Source organism: Scyliorhinus torazame, chromosome X (assembly GCF_047496885.1).
Source record: "Scyliorhinus torazame isolate Kashiwa2021f chromosome X, sScyTor2.1, whole genome shotgun sequence".
Taxonomy (NCBI): Eukaryota; Metazoa; Chordata; class Chondrichthyes; order Carcharhiniformes; family Scyliorhinidae; genus Scyliorhinus; species Scyliorhinus torazame.
This window is the reverse complement of record NC_092738.1, coordinates 32,985,283-33,006,326: the sequence shown is the minus strand read 5'-3', so window position 1 is coordinate 33,006,326 and position 21,044 is coordinate 32,985,283. Positions and strand designations below refer to the sequence as shown.

The following is a 21,044-nucleotide window of genomic DNA, read 5'->3' as shown; positions in this document are numbered from 1 at the left end:
CATAGATCCGAAACTGGCAGCAACACCAGGGTAAAAAAATCTTTGGGGCTCAGTAAATCCAACACTCTGGGGCTGCTGCACAAGAGACTCAAAGTCGAGAGGCAGCTGCCAAAGCCAATATTTAAAATAAAGAGCTTTCGTCTCAACAGAGGCTCATTCACTCAGACAACTTCTGGTGTATGTAGTTTAATACACATTGAGGTGCCGCTATAAAAAGGCATTTTATAACTGCAGCACAGGAATCAATCTCCACGCAAATTAATTTTAATACATGACTAGAAAGCCTGAACTAACTTTTTCACAGAATAGTGAATTCCTGAAACAATGAGAATACAGAAGGAGTGAGGAAAGAAGTTAGATACAAAGACATTCATAACACTTGAGTTTAAACTGGCAAATGCATGATGAAAAAAAAATTGGGATTACACCCAACGTTCGATCTAATCACACCTACAATAAAGTGCACGCAGCTCCAAATAGCACAATAATAGAAATCAAAGCAAAATTCTGTGATGCTGAATATCTGAGATAGAAACAGAAATTGCTGGAAAAACTTAGGTCAGGCCTCATAATAATAATAATAATCTTTATTAGTTTCACATGTAGGTTTACATTAACACTGCAATGAAGTTACTGTGAAAAGCCCCTCGTCGCCACATTCCGGCGCCTGTTCGGGTAGAGGGAGAATTCAGAATGTCCAATCCACCTAACAGCACGTCTTTCGGGACTTGTGGGAGGAAACCGGAGCACCCGGAGGAAACCCACGCAGACACGGGGAGAACGTGCAGAATCCGCACAGACATTGACCCAAGCGGGAATCGAACTCAGGTCCCTGGTGCTGTGAAGCAACAGTGCTAACCACTGTGCTACCGTGCTGCCCACAGTGGAGAGAAACAGTCAACATTGAATCTGTATGAAGAAGCATATTGAAACATTAACTCTGTTACGCTCTCCACAGATGCTGCCAGATCTGCTGAGTTTATCCAGAAAGTTCCTGTTTTTATTATAGTAGGCTGGTTGAACTACTTCGCCAAATCTAGAACAGTGTAATGAGATTCAGAGACCAGATCTAGGTGAACAAGAGCATTCAATTCAAAATAAGTAGACAATTTGGACTTTGAAAAATGGAAACCCAAGCTATACATGAATAAATGAATTGATTAGATGACTTCACATGCTAAGACTCGTTTAGTTGGCGAATCAGCAGACTTAAATCCATTATCCTTGGGCCTAGCTTTATGGTCTGCACCAGGTTTCCAACACAATCTCCTCCGCCGCCCTCACCACAAGAATTCCTAATGGCTGAACAGTTGTCGGTTTTGGCACATTATTCAACCATGCAGTGACCACAGAATCGCTAGTGTATAAGACGGTCATTTGACCCATCGGGTCTGCACCGCAACCCCACCTAACCGACACATCTTCGGATACCAAGGGGAAATTTAGCACGGCCAATCCACCTAACCTGCACATCTTTGGACACTAAGGGACAATTTAGCACAGCCAATCCACCTAACCTATACATTTTTGGACACTATAACCTGCACATCTTTGGACACGAAGGGACAATTTAGCATGGCCAATCCACCTATCCTGTACATCTTTGGACACGAAGGGCAATTTATCATGGCCAACCCACCTAACCTGCACATCTTTGGACACTAAGGGACAATTTATCACGACCAACCCACCTAACCTGCACATCTTTGGACACTACGGGACAATTTAGCATGGCCAATCCACCTATCCTGTACATCTTTGGACACTAAGGGACAATTTATCATGGCCAATCCACCTAGCCTGCACATCTTTGGACACGAAGGGCAATTTATCATGGCCAACCCACCTAACCTGCACATCTTTGGACACTAAGGGACAATTTAACATGGCCAATCCACCTAGCCTGCACATCTCTGGACACTAAGGGCAATTTATCATGGCCAATCCACCTGACCTGCACATCTTTGGACACTAAGGGACAATTTAACATGGCCAATCCACCTCACCTGCACATCTTTGGACACTAAGGGACAATTTAACACAGCCAATCCACCTAACCTGCACATCTTTGGACACTAAGGGGCAATTTAACATGGCCAATCCACCTAACCTGCACATCTTTGGACACTAAGGGGCAATTTAACATGGCCAATCCACCTAACCTGCACATCTTTGGACACTAAGGGGCAATTTAACATGGCCAATCCACCTAACCTGCACATCTTTGGACACTAAGGGGCAATTTAACATGGCCAATCCACCTAACCTGCACATCTTTGGACACTAAGGGACAATTTAACACGGCCAATCCACCTAACCTGCACATCTTTGGACACTAAGGGACAATTTAACATGGCCAATCCACCTAACCTGCACATCTTTGGACACGAAGGGACAATTTAACATGGCCAGTCCACCTAACCTGTACATCTTTGGACACTAAGGGACAATTTAACATGGCCAATCCACCTAACCTGCACATCTTTGGACACTAAGGGACAATTTAACATGGCCAATCCACCTAACCTGTACATCTTTGGACACTAAGGGACAATTTAACATGGCCAATCCACCTAACCTGCACATCTTTGGACACTAAGGGGCAATTTAACACAGCCAATCCACCTAACCTGCTCATCTTTGGACACTAAGGGACAATTTAACATGGCCAATCCACCTAACCTGCACATCTTTGGACACTAAGGGACAATTTAACATGGCCAATCCACCTAACCTGTACATCTCTGGACTGTGTAAGGAAACCGGAGCACCCGGAGGAAACCCACGCAGACACGGGGAGAACGTGCAGACTCCGCACAGACAGTGACCCAAGCCGGGAATCGAACCCGGGTCCCTGGAGCTGTGAAGCCACAGTGCCACCCTATCAGAGCTAGTAAACACTGATAGGCCCTTCCCCAGGTTATCACTGGGATAGCTGACAAGCTGCACACGGGAGTGGATAGTGCACATGATATTTTGCCATCAATGTGGGAGTTATATAAAACCAGGTACCTCATGCTGTAGGCTCCTGCTCCTAATTCCTGGCCGATCCCAGACAGACTAGCATCGAAATCTTGCACCAAGCCAGATTCAATCACCTCATCCGGCATCGGCATCTTGAGCGCCCAAGCCATGGCCGCTGTCTCTGGCTGGGTGTGTGTGGAGGCCCGGGCCTGGCTGTGCGGCGGGAGGAGCAGCCGCACGGACTCAGCAGGAAGACCTCCTTCAGCGGAAGGGAAGCCGCTCACACCCCGCGCGCCATATCCAACCCATCAAAGATGGCGCCGCTGGCAGCTGGCCCACAGGCGCCTCCCACTGATTGGTGGCCGCGCCCATCAATCAAACCCCGCTCGCCAATCCGACTCCGGGGACCTGGCTTCTTTGTGACGTGCTTTCCAAACCCGCCTATCGCCGGCCGGGGGCGGGGCTTAGAACATGACGTGCGAGCGACAAATGGGATTGTTTTTTTTTAAATGTGTTTATTCTCCATTTTCACATTTCCTTCAAAATTTACACCCCACCCACAGACAGTAAATGGTAACAAATACAAAATCAATCCCCTTAACAATAACAACGGTCCCATCCTCCCACCACCCCAAACAACGGCCCACCTGCCAATATATGCATCCAATAAAACAAACCCTCCCACGGTGGAAACAGAAAACAAAGGAGAAAAAGAAAAAGGAGTCCGGGATCGCCCTTGGGCACCATTAACCTATAGAGTCCCGTCCCCCCCACACCACTCAACGCCCTCCAACCTCTGAAAGAGTACCGTACATGATACCCAACAGTTGTAAACACCTCCCCCCGCCCCAACTCCTCCCGTCCACTGCCTCTTGTAAAACTCCTCCCCCCAACCTCGGTTCCTTCCCCCCCAACTTTCCACCCCGGCTAGACCACTCGGACCCTGTTCTGCCAGGCTCCGATGGCCGCAGCCCCTCCCCCCACCTCACTCCCGTTCACTGGCCGGCTTAAACCGGCCAGCGTGGAGGCCCCCGCCCGGGCCCCTTTCCCCCTTGCCCGGCCCTAGGAAAGCCCAGAAATCCCCTTTTAGCACACAAACCCCGCATATCCACCTACACCCCAAAGAGCCCTCATTTCGAGTGAAAGTCCCGTCCCTTCCCTTGTCCAAATATATACAACATTGGCTCCTTTAGCCCATACACCCGCACACAGTGAAACAAAAAAGAAGTAAATACAATCCTGAGGTTACATCAGCACATGGCCATTTCTCAATTTCTCAGTTCTGCCACAGTCCTTCTGCCTTCGCAAACTCCTCCGCCGCTTCCGCCGTTCCAAAATAAAAGTCCTTGAGCTTGTCCTCAGCTTCGCTGGATATACAATGCCGCACTGCACCTTGCTAATGTACAGTGCCCTCTTCACCCGGTTGAAGGCAGCCCGCCTCCTCGCCAGCTCCACCGTAAAGTCCTGGTATCCAGCCCATGCACCACCCGCTTCTGCTTGGCCCAGCACAGGATCTTCTCCTTCGCACTGTACCTCCGGAAGCACAGAGTCACTACCCTTGGCGGCTCACTCGCCTTTGGTACAGGCTTCAACGACCGGTTAGCCCGATCCAGCTCATATCGGGAGGGATCCTCCCCCTCCCCCAATAGTTTCGCCAGCATCACGGCAAAATACTCAGTCGGCCTCGATCCTTCAACTCCTTCGGGCAGCCCCACAATCCTCAAATTATGTCGCCTGGATCTGTTTTCCAGGTCTTCCATTTTTCCTTGCAGATCCTTGTTAATCTCCATCACCTTCCGCATCTCCTTCCCCATCGAGGTAAGTTGATCACCGTGCTGCAATAATGTCTCCTCCACTACCTTCAGCGCCTCCCCTTGCTCTCGCACCTCCGCTACTGCGCTCGCCACCTCCGTCGTCACCGGGGAAATCGCCTCCTCCACCAGCACACTCAAAACCTCCTTCATCTCCTTCCTCATTGTCTCCAATGTATTTTGTAAACTGCCTTTCGAATTCCGCAGCCATCACCTTAGTTATTTCTTCAGTCGTAAGCAATGCGGCCTTCCCTGGTGCTCCAGCCTCCATTTTCCTTGGTGACCCCGTGGTGACCTTTCCACTCCCCGACGGACCTTCAGCTGTATTTTTGTACGGCCGTTTTTTTGCTCACCCTTGACATTTTTCTTCACTCTGCCTTCACTGTGCCTCCTCTGTGCCTTCTCCCTGCTTTTGCCGCCTCCGTGGACCCTGGGACCGGGCTTAAAGCCCCGAAAATGCCGTTCCCGAACGGGAGCCCTCCATTGTGCGGCCGCCTCCCGCCCGCCGTCACCGGAAGCGGGATTGTTTTTTTACAAACTCATCTCAACATTGAGGCGGATTTGGCGAATTTGAAGAACAAAAACAAACCGTTTCTCTTTCAACATTAACTGCTGCCTTTCCCAAGTGACCACTCTTCAGCTGTCAACCCCAAATAGCGAGTGCTGGGAGACTAAACAACCTCTATCTATCCTCACAAATAGGAAGGACAACACTGAGGCCTGGAGCTGGCAAATCAGGCAATCCCTGCAGTGCACAAGGGGGCCATTTAGCCCATCAAGTATGGACCAGCCCTCTGTACGAACCCCCACCAAGTCCCCCGTCCTGTCTCCGTAACCCTGTGCATCGATCAATCCACCTAACCTGCACATCTTTGGACTGTGGGAGGAAACCGGAGCACCCAGAGGAAACCCACGCACACATGGGGAGAACGTGCAAACTTCACACAGACACCCGAGGTCGGAAATAAACCCCGGTCCCTGGCAAGGTGAGGTGGCACTGCTAACCCCTGTGCCACCTCAATGATACCTCAAGTATCCCCAATAGATAAAGCATCCTCGCCACCCATTCAAAAAGACGTGATTGCTCCAGATGCAAAAACTGAAACTAAAAAACAGCATTGCTTTGCTGAAAAATCAATGCACATCTGTCGAAAACTATAATGGATAAACTGAGTAGAATGGTAATTGTCAAAGGTGTCTTTTTAAGATGAGGCATTAAACTGAGATCCTGTGTGAATGCCCAAGTATGCAGACAAGATCCTGTGGCCTGATTTGAATGTGAGCAAATTCATCTTATGATTGTTTACAGGATGTTGCTGTGCACAAATTAGCTGCCACATTTCCAGACAGCAAAAACAGTGACTATACTTCATTGGTGTTAAGTCTTGTGAAGGTGAACACTGCCCATATATATGCACAATTTTCCTGGAACCAAGGGAAACAACATGGGCCACAAAACTGTATACGTACTCCAGGCAGTGATGTGGAACTGCTGACATTCCTTCCAGGTCACATGGAGCAAACATTGACATTGGCATGGCTAAATGTTGAATTTTACAATATAAGTGACAAATTTCAAAATATATTTTCAAATCATTACGGCACAGGACATTAGGCCACATTTGGCCTACAAGCCTTTTCGCTAGCATCTAATAAGGTGGAAAATTGCCCGGGTATGTCCTGTCCACAAAGCACAAAACAAATCTAAACTGGCCAATTAAGTCAGTCTATCGTCAGCAAAGTCATAGAAGGTGCTGGTAGTGCTATCAAGCGGCACTTACTCAGCAATAACCTGCTCACAGACGCTCAGTTTGAGTTCTAACAGGGACACAGCTCCTGATCGTATCACAACCTGCATCCAAATATGGGCAAAAGAGCTGAACCAAGAGGTGAGGTGGGAGTAGTGTGGTACTGAAGGCAGGCTGAGGGGATGCACATGGACCAGGAACAGAAACTGCCTCATGAAACCCTGGCTGGAAGCTATACTGGCTGCAAAAGCACTTAAGTCAAAGCATAAACCTGTTATTGCGAAATGGACTTTGATTACCCACTCCAAATCTATGAATATGTAACAAACGTCCAGACACAGGTAATCAACTTTGCAGCAGGATGAAGAACAGACAAAAGAAGACATCAGACTCCTTAATGAGCTGATGGCTGGTCAGACAAGGAGAGTTTCAGAGGACAATGGGTTTTTATTAAACCACCATCGATAAACAGGAGTATCCTGTATTTGTCATTAACCAGTGGGGTCTGGCTAGGACAGTGACCAGTGGTATACACATGACTCAATCCAAGTTTCCCAGTATAAGAAAGAGCATCAAACAGATCTGGAGAGAGAAGCTGGGAGTTACCCAGACACAACCATCGCAAGAAGGGCCCTGATTTTCAAACCCAGAGAAGACATCCACATCGAGTGATCGAAGCCTGCCAGCCTCCTTTACTAAGTGTGGGTAAAACCCAAAGCTCAGCTGGGAGTCGGAGTCATATTTTCTTGAGTAATAGAATTGTGAATAAAATTGCGTTAACTGTGAACCTGTTTTGTCCTTTGTTCATCTCATAAATAAAGACACCTGGGTAAAACTCAGTAAGTAAACTGATCGAACGTATGAGAGGTTTTAAAGGTACAACAGTAGTTGCCCCTAAAAGCAAGGCAGGATTTCACTGAGCAAATTGGGAATCAGAAAACTCCACTGAGACTTCCGGGTGCGGCGATGACCAGCTAAGTCGCACGTTTCGGCAGCTCCCGGTGGAACGGACTTTTGGGCTCTTAATAAGAGCCCCAACGGCAATTTAAACGGCCAAAAACACTGTGCGGTAAACCAGAAGGGAATCCCCCTGGACACGCATGGATAAGGGAGAGGATAGTGGCCGGATTGCGGAGGATCCTCTGGAGCAGCGGCAAGGAAGGGAAGCTCAAAGCAAGATGGCGTCGGAAGGTGGCCGTTTGTTATGGGGCCCAGACCAACAAGAGTTCCTGCGGCGCTGTGTGGAAGAGCTGAAAAAGGAGTTGAAGAAGGAGCTGTTGGCCCCGATATTACAGGCGATTGAAGGGCTAAAGGAGGAGCAGAAGACCCAAGAGCAGGAGCTTCGGGTCGTGAAGGCAAAGGCTGCTGAAAATGAAGACGAAATACAGGGCCTGGTGGTGAAGACAGAAACGCACGAGGCACAGCACAAAAGGTGTGTGGAAAGGCTGGAAGTACTGGAGAATAATTCGAGGAGGAAGAATTTAAGAGTCCTGGGTCTTCCCGAAGGCGCAGAAGGGGCGGACGTCGGGACATATGTGAGCACGATGCTTCGCTCGCTAATGGGATCGGAGGCCCCGACGGGCCCTTTGGTGGTGAGGTTTCTCCGCTATCATGACAGAGAGATGGTCCTCAGATGGGCGAAGAAAACTCGGAGCTGTAGGTGGGAGAACGCGGTGATCCGCGTATACCAGGATTGGAGTGCGGAGGTGGCGAGAAGGAGGACAAGTTTTAATCGGGCTAAGGCGGTGCTTCACAAAAAGAAGATCCAGTTTGGAATGTTACAACCGGCGAGATTGTGGGTCACACACCAAGGGAAGCACCACTACTTTGAGACGGCAGAAGAGGCGTGGACATTCATTGTGGACGAGAAGCTGGAATAGTCTGGCGAGAGAAAGAGCTTCTGGGACAAAGTGGTGGGGTGATTATGTGGGGCGAGGGGAAAAAAGGGGGGGGGAATGATTTTTCAATTTGTTAATCTTGCGATCCTGTAACTTTTCTCTCTTCCCCATGTTTGGGGGGGGGGGGGTATGAGGAACTGTGGGCGCCGGTCATTAGGGGCGGGGCCGAGTGGGAAACGCGGGCTTTGTTCCCGCGCTATGGTAATTATGGCGGGAACAGGGACGCAGGAAGGAGGGGGCCTCGCACAGTGGGGGCCGAGGACAAGGGGGGAAGCCGAGGTCAGCCAGAGTTCGCTGACTTCTGGGAGCAACATGGGGGGTGCAACTACGCTAGAAAGGGATCTAGCGGAGGGGGGGGGGAGGGGGGGTTAACTGGGTTGCTGCTGCTAAGGAGAAGGGGGAGCTGGTATGGGGTGGGGTGGTCGAGGCGGGAGGGCACCATCGGGGGGATATACGGGTACGTGGGAACCGGGTGAGGAGCTGGGTTAAAAAAGGGGATGGCTAGTCGACAAGGGGGGGGGGTAAAGAGCCCCCCCACCCGGCTGATCACGTGGAACGTGAGAGGGCTGAACGGGCCGATTAAAAGGGCACGGGTACTCGCACACCTAAAGGCAGATTAAAGGCAGATGTGGTTATGTTGCAGGAGACGCATCTGAAAATGATAGACCAGGTCAGACTACGTAAAGGATGGGTGGGGCAGGTGTTTCATTCGGGTTTAGATGCGAAGAATAGAGGGGTGGCTATCTTAGTGGGAAACGGGTACTGTTTGAGGCAAAGACCATAGTGGCGGATAGTGGGAGTAGATATGTGATGGTGAGTTGCAGATTGCAAGGGGAGGCGGTGGTTCTGGTGAACGTATATGCCCCGAACTGGGATGATGCAAATTTTATGAGGCGTATGTTGGGACGTATCCCGGACCTGGAGGCGGGAAAGTTGGTAATGGGGGGAGACTTCAATACGGTGCTTGATCCAGGGCTGGACCGATCGAGGTCCAGGACCGGGAGGAGGCCGGCAGCGGCCAGGGTACTCAAGGACTTCATGGAGCAGATGGGAGGGGTAGACGCCTGGAGATTTAGTAGGCCTAGGAGTAAGGAGTTCTCATTTTTCTCCCATGTCCACAAAGTATACTCACGGATAGACTTTTTTGTCTTGGGAAGGGCACTGATTCTGAAGGTGACAGGGACGGAATATACGGCCATAGCTATTTCGGACCACGCTCCACACTGAGTAGACCTGGAGGTAGGAGAGGAAAAAGAACAGCACCCACTCTGGAGAATGGATATGGTCTTATTGGCGGATGAGGGGGTATGTTTAAGGGTGAGGGGGTGTATCGAAAGGTACTTGGAGCTTAATGACAATGGAAAGGTTCAGGTGGGAGTGGTCTGGGAGGCGTTGAAGGCGGTGGTTAGAGGGGAACTGATATCCATAAGGGCACATAAAGGGAAGCAAGAGGGTAAAGAAAGGGAGCGATTGCTGAAAGAACTTTTGAGGGTGGACAGGCAATATGCGGAGGCACCGGAGGAGGGACTGTACAGGGAAAGACAAAGGCTACATGTGGAATTTGACCTGCTGACCACGGGTAAGGCAGAGGCACAGTGGAGGAGGGCACAGGGTGTACAGTATGAGTATGGAGAGAAGGCGAGTCGGCTACTGGCCCACCAATTGAGGAAGAGGGGAGCAGCGAGGGAGATAGGGGGGGTGAGAGATGAGGAGGGAGAGATGGAACGGGGAGCGGAGAGAGTGAACGGGGTGTTCAAGACATTTTCTGAGAGGTTATATAAGGCTCAGCCCCCGGAAGGGAAGGAGGGAATGATGTGTTTCTTGGATCAGCTGGAATTCCCTAAGGTGGAGGAGCAGGAGAGGGCGGGACTGGGAGCACAGATTGAGATGGAGGAGGTGGTAAAAGGGATTGGGAGCATGCAGGCGGGGAAGGCCCCGGGACCGGACGGATTCCCGGTGGAATTTTATAGGAAGTATATGGACTTACTGGCCCTACTTTTGACGAGAACCTTTAATGAGGCTAAGGAAAGGGGGCAGCTGCCCACGACTATGTCGGAGGCAACGATATCGCTCCTTTTGAAGAAGGAAAAAGACCCGCTGCAGTGTGGGTCCTACAGGCCCATTTCCCTTTTAAATGTAGATGCTAAGCTCCTGGCCAAGGTGATGGCGACAAGGATAGAGGACTGTGTCCCGGGGGTGGTCCACGAGGATCAAACTGGGTTCGTTAAGGGGAGACAGCTGAACACGAACATACGGAGGTTGCTAGGGGTAATGATGATGCCCCCACCAGAGGGGGAGGCGGAGATAGTGATGGCGATGGACGCCGAGAAAGCATTCGACAGAGTGGAGTGGGATTATCTGTGGGAGGTGCTGAGGAGATTTGGTTTTGGAGAAGGGTATATCGGATGGGTACAGCTGCTGTATAGGGCCCCGGTGGCGAGTGTGGTCACGAACAGACAGAGGTCCGACTACTTCCGTCTTCATAGAGGGACGAGGCAGGGGGGTCCCCTGTCTCCGTTACTGTTTGCATTGGCGATTGAGCCCCTGGCCATAGCACTGAGGGGCTCCAGGAAGTGGAGGGGAGTACTCAGGGGAGGAGAAGAACACCGGGTATCCTTGTATGCAGATGATTTATTGCTGTATGTTGCGGACCCAGTGGAGGGGATGCCTGAGATAATGCAGACACTCAGGGAGTTTGGGGAATTTACGGGGTACAAATTGAATATTGGTAAGAGTGAGTTGTTTGTGGTGCATCCGGGGGAGCAGAGCAGGGGAATAGATGACTTACCGCTGAGGAAGGTAACAAGAGATTTCCGGTACTTAGGGATTCAGATAGCCAGGAGTTGGGGAACCTTACACCGGCTTAATTTAACAAGATTGGTGGAACAGATGGAGGAGGATTTTAAAAGATGGGACATGGTGCCCCTGTCACTGGTGGGTAGGGTGCAGGCGGTCAAAATGGTAGTCCTCCCGAGATTCCTTTTTGTGTTTCAGTGCCTCCCGGTGATGGTCACAAAGGCTTTTTTCAAGAGAATTGAGAAAAGTGTCATGAGTTTTGTGTGGGCCGGGAAGACCCCGAGAGTGAGGAGGCGGTTCTTGCAGCGTAGCAGGGATAGGGGGGGGGGGGCTGGCACTACCGAGCCTAGGTGAATACTACTGGGCCGCCAATATCTCAATGGTGTGTAAGTGGATGGGAGAAGGGGCGGGAGCGGCGTGGAAGAGATTGGAGATGGCGTCCTGCAAAGGAACCAGCCTACAAGCAATGGTGACGGCGCCGTTGCCGTTCTCCCCGAAGAAATACACCACAAGTCCAGTGGTGGTGGCAACACTAAAAATTTGGGGGCAGTGGAGACGACATAGGGGAAGGACGGGAGCCTCGGTGTGGTCCCCGATAAGAAATAACCATAGGTTTGTCCCGGGGAGAATGGATGGGGGATTTGGAGCATGGCAGAGAGCTGGGGTTGTGCATCTGAGAGATCTGTTCCTAGACGGGACGTTTGCGAGTCTGGTAGCGCTGACGGAAAAATATGGGTTGCACCAAGGGAATGCATTCAGGTATATGCAACTGAGGGCTTTTGCGAGGCAACAGGTGAGGGAATTCCCGCAGCTCCCGACGCAGGAGGTTCAGGATAGAGTGATCTCAGGGACATGGGTGGGGGATGGTAGGGTGTCGGATATATACAGGGAAATGAGGGATGAGGGGGAGATCATGGTGGATGAGCTGAAGGGGAAATGGGAAGAAGAGCTGGGGGAAGAGATTGAGGAGGGGCTGTGGGCTGATGCCCTACGTAGGGTAAACTCGTCGTCCTCGTGCGCCAGGCTAAGCCTGATACAATTCAAGGTGTTACACAGGGCGCATATGACTGGAGCACGGCTCAGTAAATTTTTCGGGGTAGAGGATAGGTGTGGGAGATGCTCGAGAAGCCCAGCAAACCACACCCACATGTTTTGGTCATGTCCGGCACTACAGGGGTTCTGGGTGGGGGTGGCAAAGGTGCTTTCGAAGGTGGTGGGGGGTCCGGGTCGAGCCAGGCTGGGGGTTGGCTATATTCGGGGTTGCAGAAGAGCCGGGAGTGCAGGAGGCGAAAGAGGCTGATGTCTTGGCCTTTGAACATAGAACATAGAAAATACAGCACAGAACAGGCCCTTCGGCCCACGATGTTGTGCCGAACCTTTGTCCTAGATTAATCATAGATTATCATTGAATTTACAGTGCAGAAGGAGGCCATTCGGCCCTTTGAGTCTGCACCGGCTCTTGGAAAGAGCACCCTACCCAAACTCAACAACTCCACCCAACACCAAGGGCAATTTGGACATTAAGGGCAATTTATCATTGGCCAATTCACCTAACCCGCACATCTTTGGACTGTGGGAGGAAACCGGAGCACCCGGAGGAAACCCACGCAGACACGGGGAGGACGTGCAGACTCCGCACAGACAGTGACCCAAGCCGGAATCGAACCTGGGACCCTGGAGCTGTGAAGCAATTGTGCTATCCACAATGCTACCGTGCTGCCCTTGAGAACAAATAAATCTACACTATATCATTTTACCGTAATCCATGTACCTATCCAATAGCTGCTTGAAGGTCCCTAATGTTTCCGACTCAACTACTTCCACAGGCAGTGCATTCCATGCCCCCACTACTCTCTGGGTAAAGAACCTACCTCTGATATCCCTCCTATATCTTCCACCTTTCACCTTAAATTTATGTCCCCTTGTAATGGTTTGTTCCACCCGGGGAAAAAGTCTCTGACTGTCTACTCTATCTATTCCCCTGATCATCTTATAAACCTCTATCAAGTCGCCCCTCATCCTTCTCCGTTCTAATGAGAAAAGGCCTAGCACCCTCAACCTTTCCTCGTAAGACCTACTCTCCATTCCAGGCAACATCCTGGTAAATCTTCTTTGCACCTTTTCCAAAGCTTCCACATCCTTCCTAAAATGAGGCGACCAAAACTGTACACAATACTCCAAATGTGGCCTTACCAAAGTTTTGTACAGCTGCATCATCACCTCACGGCTCTTAAATTCAATCCCTCTGTTAATGAACGCGAGCACACCATAGGCCTTCTTCACAGCTCTATCCACTTGAGTGGCAACTTTCAAAGATGTATGAACATAGACCCCAATATCTCTCTGCTCCTCCACATTGCCAAGAACTCTACCGTTAACCCTGTATTCCGCATTCATATTTGTCCTTCCAAAATGGACAACCTCACACTTTTCAGGGTTAAACTCCATCTGCCACTTCTCAGCCCAGCTCTGCATCCTATCGATGTCTCTTTGCAGCCGACAACAGCCCTCCTTACTATCCACAACTCCACCAATCTTCGTATCGTCTGCAAATTTACTGACCCACCCTTCAACTCCCTCATCCAAGTCATTAATGAAAATCACAAACAGCAGAGGACCCAGAACTGATCCCTGCGGTACGCCACTGGTAACTGGGATCCAGGCTGAATATTTGCCATCCACCACCACTCTCTGACTTCTATCGGTTAGCCAGTTTGTTATCCAACTGGCCAAATTTCCCACTATCCCATGCCTCCTTACTTTCTGCATAAGCCTACCATGGGGAACTTTATCAAATGCCTTACTAAAATCCATGTACACTACATCCACTGCTTCACCTTCATCCACATGCTTGGTCACCTCCTCAAAGAATTCAATAAGATTTGTAAGGCAAGACCTACCCCTCACAAATCCGTGCTGACTATCCCTAATCAAGCAGTGTCTTTCCAGATGCTCAGAAAAGATCATTGCCAACAGCTCTGCAATTTCATTTCTTGCTTCCCATAGAATCCTTGGATATATCCCGTCAGGCCCGGGGGACTTGTCTATCCTCCAGTTTTTCAAAATGCCCAACACATCTTCCTTCCTAACAAGTATTTCCTCAAGCTTACCAATCTGTTTCACACTGTCCTCTCCAACAATATCGCCCCTCTCATTTGTAAATACAGAAGAAAAGTACTCGTTCAAGACCTCTCCTATCTCTTCAGACTCAATACACAATCTCCCGCTACTGTCCTTGATCGGACCTACCCTCGCTCTAGTCATTCTCATATTTCTCACATATGTGTAAAAGGCCTTGGGGTTTTCCTTGATCCTACCCGCCAAAGATTGTTCATGCCCTCTCTTAGCTCTCCTAATCCCTTTCTTCAGTTCCCTCCTGGCTATCTTGTATCCCTCCAATGCCCTGTCTGCACCTTGTTTCCTCAGCCTTACATAAGTCACCTTTTTCCTCTTAACAAGACATTCAACCTCTCTTGTCAACCATGCGCCCCTAGTAGCCCGGCGAAGGATATTGCTCATGTGGAAGGAAGCCAAACCCCCGGGCGTGGAGACCTGGATAAACGACATGGCAGGGTTTATAAAACTAGAACGGATAAAGTTCGCACTAAGGGGTTCGGCTCAAGGGCTCACCAAGCGGTGGCAACCGTTCATTGACTACCTCACAGAACGATAAAGGAAATGGGAAGGTAATAGCAGCAACCCAGGGGGGAGGGGGGGGGTGGATCCTCAGGGGAGTTTTTGTATAGATATTTGTATTAGGCTATGTATATTGGATTGTTTGATTTTATTTTTGGAGAGTTATTATTTTTGATATGGCAGTTGCCATTTAGTTTATATATTATTTATTTATTTGTTAAAAACGGCCACTGTTATTTATACTGTTTTACTGTTGTAAAAAGGAAAACCTTTGTATTGTTTTGTTTGGCCAAAAAATTTGAATAAAATATATTTTTAAAAAAAGAAAACTCCACTGATAAGAGTCATACCTGGCTGTGATGAATGTCGAAAGAGCGAAAGAGGAGACGGGTGTTTGAAAGAGCGAGAGAAGAGACGGGTGTTTGAAAGAGCAAGAGAGAAGACGGGAGTCTGAAAGAGCAAGAGAGGAGACAGGAGTCTAAAAGCGCAACAAAGGAGACGGGAGTTTGAAAGAGCGAGAGAGGAGACGGGAGTTTGAAAGAGCGAGAGAGGAGACGGGAGTTTGAAAGAGCGAGAGAGGAGATGGGGGTTTGAAAGAGCGAGAGAGGAGACGGGAGTTTGAAAGGGTGAAAGAGGAGACGGGAGTTTGAGAGAGCGAAAGAGGAGACGGGAGTCTGGAAGAGCGAGAGAGGAGACGGGAGTTTGAAAGAGCGAGAGAGGAGACGGGAGTTTGAAAGAGCGAGAGGAGACTGGAGTTTGAAAGAGTGAGAGAGGAGATGGGAGTTTGAAAGGGTGAAAGAGGAGACGGGAGTTTGAGAGAGCGAGAGAGGAGACGGGAGTTTTAAAGAGCGAGAGAGGAGACGGGAGTTTGAAAGAGCGAGAGAGGAGATGGGAGTTTGAAAGAGCGAGAGGAGACTGGAGTTTGAAAGAGTGAGAGAGGAGATGGGAGTTTGAAAGGGTGAAAGAGGAGACGGGAGTTTGAGAGAGCGAGAGAGGAGACGGGAGTTTTAAAGAGCGAGAGAGGAGACGGGAGTTTGAAAGAGCAAGAGAGGAGATGGGAGTTTGAAAGGGTGAGAGAGGAGACGGGAGTTTGAGAGAGCGAGAGAGGAGACGGGAGTCTGGAAGAGCGAGAGAGGAGACGGGAGTTTGAAAGCGTGAGAGAGGAGATGGGAGTTTGAAAGAGCGAGAGAGGAGACGGGAGTTTGAAAGAGTGAGAGAGGAGACGGGAGTTTGAACGAGCGAGAGAGGAACTTCCGGTTGCGGCGATGCACTGCTAAGCCGCACGTTTCGGCAGCTCCCATTCTAACGGACTTTTGGGCTCTTTTCGGGACCCCCAACGGAAATGTTTTCAGACCAAGCCCAGTGTGGGGTGACAAAGGAAGATCCCGTGTGTGTATGGAAAGGACCAGTGGTAGTGGCCAGATTGCGAAGGATCCTTTGGAGCAGCGGCAGAGAAGAGAAGGGAGAAGCAAGATGGCGGCGGATGGAGCCCAGATGGTATGGGGCCCGGACCAGCAGGAATTTCTTAGACGATGTGTGGAGGAGCTCAAGAAAGAGGTGCTGGCGCCGATGTTACTGGCAATCGAGAGACTGAAGGAAACACAAAAGGTCCAGGCGATAGAGCTCCGTGGAGTGAAGGCAAAGGCAGCCGAGAATGAGGATGAGATACAGGGTCTGGTGGTAAAAACAGAGACACACGAGGCACAACACAAGAGGTGCATAGAAAGGCTGGAAGCCCTGGAGAACAGCTCCACGAGGAAAAACCTACGGATTCTAGGTCTCCCCGAAGGAGCAGAGGGAGCTGATGTTGCTTATGTGAGCACGATGCTCCATACGCTAATGGGAGCTGAGGCCCTAATGGGCCCCCTGGAGGTGGAAGGAGCGCACTGGGTCCTTGTGCGAAGATCAGAGGCTGGAGAACCACCAAGGGCGATAGTGGTGAGATTTCACCGCTTCACCGACAGAGAGGCTGTTTTGAGCTGGGCCAAGAAGGTACGGAGTAGCAAGTGGGAGAATGCGGTGATACGTGTGTATCAGGACTGGAGTGCGGAGGTGGCGAGAAGGAGGGAGAGCTTTAACCTGGCCAAGGCGGTGCTTCACAGGAAGAAAATAAAATTTGGGATGCTGCAGCCGGCGCGACTGTGGGTCACGCATCAGGGCAAGCACTACTACTTCGAGACGGTGGAGGAGGCATGGACATTCATCCAAGAAGAGAAACTGGACTAGATCTGAGAGTTCGATGTTGGGGGGGAAGCAACGAGGTGGTGGGACAGGAATGTAAAGTGGGGAAAGGGGAGGTTTATTATACAGCAAAGTTGGATGGGGAATTTCTCTCCCCCTGATGGGGGGACACGAAGAAATGTGGGCGCCGGTGGCAAAAAGGGACAGAGAGGGGAGGGGGAATGAGGGAACTGCGCCACAGGGGGCGGGGCCGATAGGAAAGCACGGGTTTTTTTCCCGCGCTATGGAGATGATGGCGGGAAGATAGGCGCAGGAAGGAAGAGAGCCCCACACGCAGGGAGGTCAAAGAGAGAACGGGGGAAGCCGGGGTCAGCTAGAGTTAGCTGACTTTCGGAAGCATTATGGGGGGAGTAACCATGCTAGAGGGGGATCTAGCGGGGGGGGGGCTAACTGGGTTGCTGCTGCTGAGTGCAAGGGGGAGCTGGCAAGAGAAGAGGTGGTCGGGACGGGAAGATGGGTGACAGATGGGTGCGCGGGACCTGGACGGGGGGATGGCCCAGAAAAGGGGATGGCTAGTCGGGGGGGGGGGGGGGGGGCGGGGGCAATCCGGCTGATCACGTGGAATGTGAGAGGCCTAAATGGGCCGATTAAGAGGGCCCGGGTGTTCGCGCACTTAAAGAGACTGAAGGCGGACGTAGTCATGCTCCAGGAGACGCACCTGAAGGTGGCGGATCAGGTTAGGTTAAGAAAAGGATGAGTGGAACAGGTATTCCACTCAGGGTTGGACGCGAAAAACAGGGGGGTGGCAATACTGGTGGGGAAATGTGTATCGTTCGAGGCTAAGAATATAGTGGTGGACACTGGGGGCAGATATGTGATGGCGAGTGGCAGACTGCAGGGAGAGGCGGTCGTGCTGGTGAATGTATATGCCCTGAACTGGGATGACGCGGGATTCATGAAGCGAATGCTGGGACGTATCCCGGACCTGGAGGTGGGAAGCTTGGTAATGGGGGGGGACTTCAACACTGTGCTGGATCCAGGGCTAGACCGGTCTAGATCCAGGACCGGGAGAAGGCCGGCAGCGGCCAAGGTGCTTAGGGGATTTATGGAACAAATGGGGGGAGTGGATCCGTGGAGATTCGCCAGGCTGTTGGCTAAAGAGTTTTCCTTTTTCTCCCATGTCCACAAGGTATATTCCCGAATAGTCTTCTTTGTTTTGAGTAGGGCACTGATTTCGAGGGTGGCAGGAACGGAGTATTCGGCCATCGCCGTTTCAGACCACGCCCCGCACTGGGTGGATCTGGAACTAGGAGAGGAGAGGGAGCAGCGCCCACTCTGGCAACTGGATGTGGGACTACTGGCGGATGAGGGGGGTCTGTGGAAGGGTGCGGGGGTGTATTGAGAGATACCTGGAGGTCAATGACGATGGTGAGGTCCAGGTGGGGGTAGTATGGGAAGCCCTGAAGGCGGTGGTTAGAGGAGAGCTGATCTCCATTAGAGCCCACAAGGAGAAACAAGAGGGCAAAGAAAGGGAGAGATTAGTGGGGGAGATTTTGAGGGTGAATAAAAGATATGCGGAGGCCCCAGACGAAGGACTATGTAGAGAAAGGCGAAGACTTCAGACGGAGTTTGACCTGCTGACCACAGGAAACGCAGAGGCACAGTGGAGGAAGGCACAGGGAATGCGATATGAGTATGGGGAAAAGGCGAGCCGGCTGCTGGCCCACCAACTTCGTAAGAGGATAGCGGCGAGGGAGATTGGTGGAGTTAGGGACGAAACGGGAAATATGGAACAGAGAGCAGGGAAGGTAAATGAGGTGTGTGGTAGTATGTATTTGGGGTCATGTGGGACTGGAAGCCCTAATGTCATTGGCTGACAGATCCCGGGTCCTGGTTGGCCGTTGACCTCTAGCTCCGCCCTGAAGGCGGAGTATAAGAAGCCGGAGTCCTCCCCCGCAGGCCAGTCTACTATCGAGCTGCGGGGGAACAGACACGCTTAATAAAGCCTCATCGACTTCACTCTATTCGTCCCACGGAGTCTTTGTGCGCTACAATTTATTAAGCGTGCCTAAAAAGGACTATGGAGCTCAGGATCATCCCGGAATGCCTGAGGATCAGCCCCCACGCAGTGAACGCGGCAGCAGCCTTCAAGCACTGGCAGACTTGTTTCGAGGCCTACCTCAGAACGGCCACCGGCCGGGTCATAGAAGACCAAAAACTACAGGTCCTGCACTCGAGGGTGAGCACGGAGATTTTCTCCCTCATCGAAGACGCGGAGGATTTCCAGACGGCGTTCGCAGCACTGAAAAGTCTCTATGTCCGCCCAGTTAACCAAATCTACGCTCGCTACCAGCTCGCGACGAGACGGCAAGGTCCCGGAGAATCGATGGACGAATTCTACGCCGCGCTGCTGATTTTGGGACGAGCCTGCAGCTGCTCTTCGGTGAACGCAAATGAACACACGGACATGTTAATGCGCGATGCTTTTGTGGCAGGTATGAATTCCTCCCAAATCCGCCAAAGACTTCTAGAAAGAGAGTCGCTAGGACTCTCAGAGGCCCGGGCCCTAGCAGCCTCCCTAGACGTGGCCGCGCGTAATACCCGCGCCTACGGCCCCGACCGCGCGGCAGCCCATTGGGCTCCGTACGTACCCGTCGCGACAAACCCACCCCCCCCCGGACACCCCACAGGCTTGCGCGGTCCAAACGCCAAGTCGCACCGGGGGCGCCCGCTGCTATTTCTGCGGCCAGGCGAAACACCCCCGGCAGCGCTGCCCGGCCCGCGCAGCAATCTGCAAGAGCTGCGGGAAAAAGGGCCATTTCGCGGTTGTGTGCCGGTCCCGCGAGGTCGCCACTTTCCCGGGAGAACAGGGAGCCCTGCAAGCCGTTTACGGGCCCCAACCTCCCCAGCGCCCCATGTACGACCCGCAGGCGCAGCCGCTCTGGGTCCCGACCACCGCGGTCCCGGGAGAACAGGGAGCCCTGCACGCCGCTTACGCTCCCCAACCCCCCCCCCCGCGCCCCATGTGTGACCCGCCGGCGCTACCACTTTGGGTCCCGACCACCGCTCTCCCCGGAGAAGAGGGAGTTCTGCGCGTCTCTAACGCCCCCCAAACCCCCCCCCCCCCGCGCCCCATGTCTGACCCGCCGGCGCTACCAACTTGGGTCCCGACCACCGCTGTCCCCAGAAATGAGGGAGCCCCGCGCGGTCCTAACGCTCCCAACCCCCACAGCGCCCCATGTGCGACCCGCAGACGCCGCCATTTTGGGTCCCGGCCACCACGAGGGGAGGAAGGGCGCCGCCATCTTGGACCACCCCAGACCTGTACGACGCGTGGGGGGGCGGCCATTTTGTCCACCCCCGCCGCCATCTTGTGACCCCCCAGCCATGTGCGATGTATGGGGGCAGCCATTTTGTTCATCCCCGACGCCATCTTGGACGGCAACAACGGACCCCACTCCACTACTACAACCACGTCTCGCTTCAATTACGCTCGATCAAGCTCGGCCCCGGACACTCCAGACGACGACGACAACGGTGCTAATAAACGGCCACGAGACACCATGCCTAGTCGACTCCGGGAGCACGGAGAGCTTTATCCACCCCGACACGGTAAGACGCTGTTCCTTGACCACCTATCCCAGCGCACAAAAGATTTCCCTAGCTGCAGGATCCCACTCCGTACAGATCCAGGGATTCTGCATAGTTACCCTAACGGTGCAGGGGAGGGAGTTCAAAAACTACAAACTACACGTCCTTCCCCAACTCTGCGCCCCCACTTTACTGGGATTAGATTTCCAGTGCAATCTACAGAGCCTTACGTTCAAATTCGGCGGCCCAATACCCCCACTCACTATCTGCGGCCTCGCAACCCTCAAGGTGCAACCCCGTCCTTGTTTGCGAACCTCACCCCGGATTGCAAATCGTCGCCACTAGGAGCAGACGGTACAGCGCCCAGGACCGGACCTTCATTCGGTCCGAAGTCCAGCGGCTACTAAAGGAAGGCATAA

At 51.9% G+C, this 21,044-nt stretch overlaps 1 protein-coding gene across 3 annotated transcripts in view; it reads right to left on the bottom strand.

Moving 5' to 3' along the window:
- The window catches only part of tfcp2 (transcription factor CP2), a 122,477-nt gene extending 119,198 nt beyond the window's left edge, over nt 1–3,279 (bottom strand). Inside the window, exon 1 of one of the 3 annotated variants that reach the window (XM_072494024.1) lies at nt 3,013–3,279. In XM_072494024.1, coding sequence (XP_072350125.1) covers nt 3,013–3,134 — 122 coding nt within the window. In that variant the 5' untranslated portion in view covers nt 3,135–3,279. The remainder of the gene's footprint in view (nt 1–3,012) is intronic. The other 2 variants (XM_072494026.1, XM_072494027.1) reach the window with 2 other exon arrangements.
- Nucleotides 3,280–21,044: the final 17,765 nt, after the last annotated feature.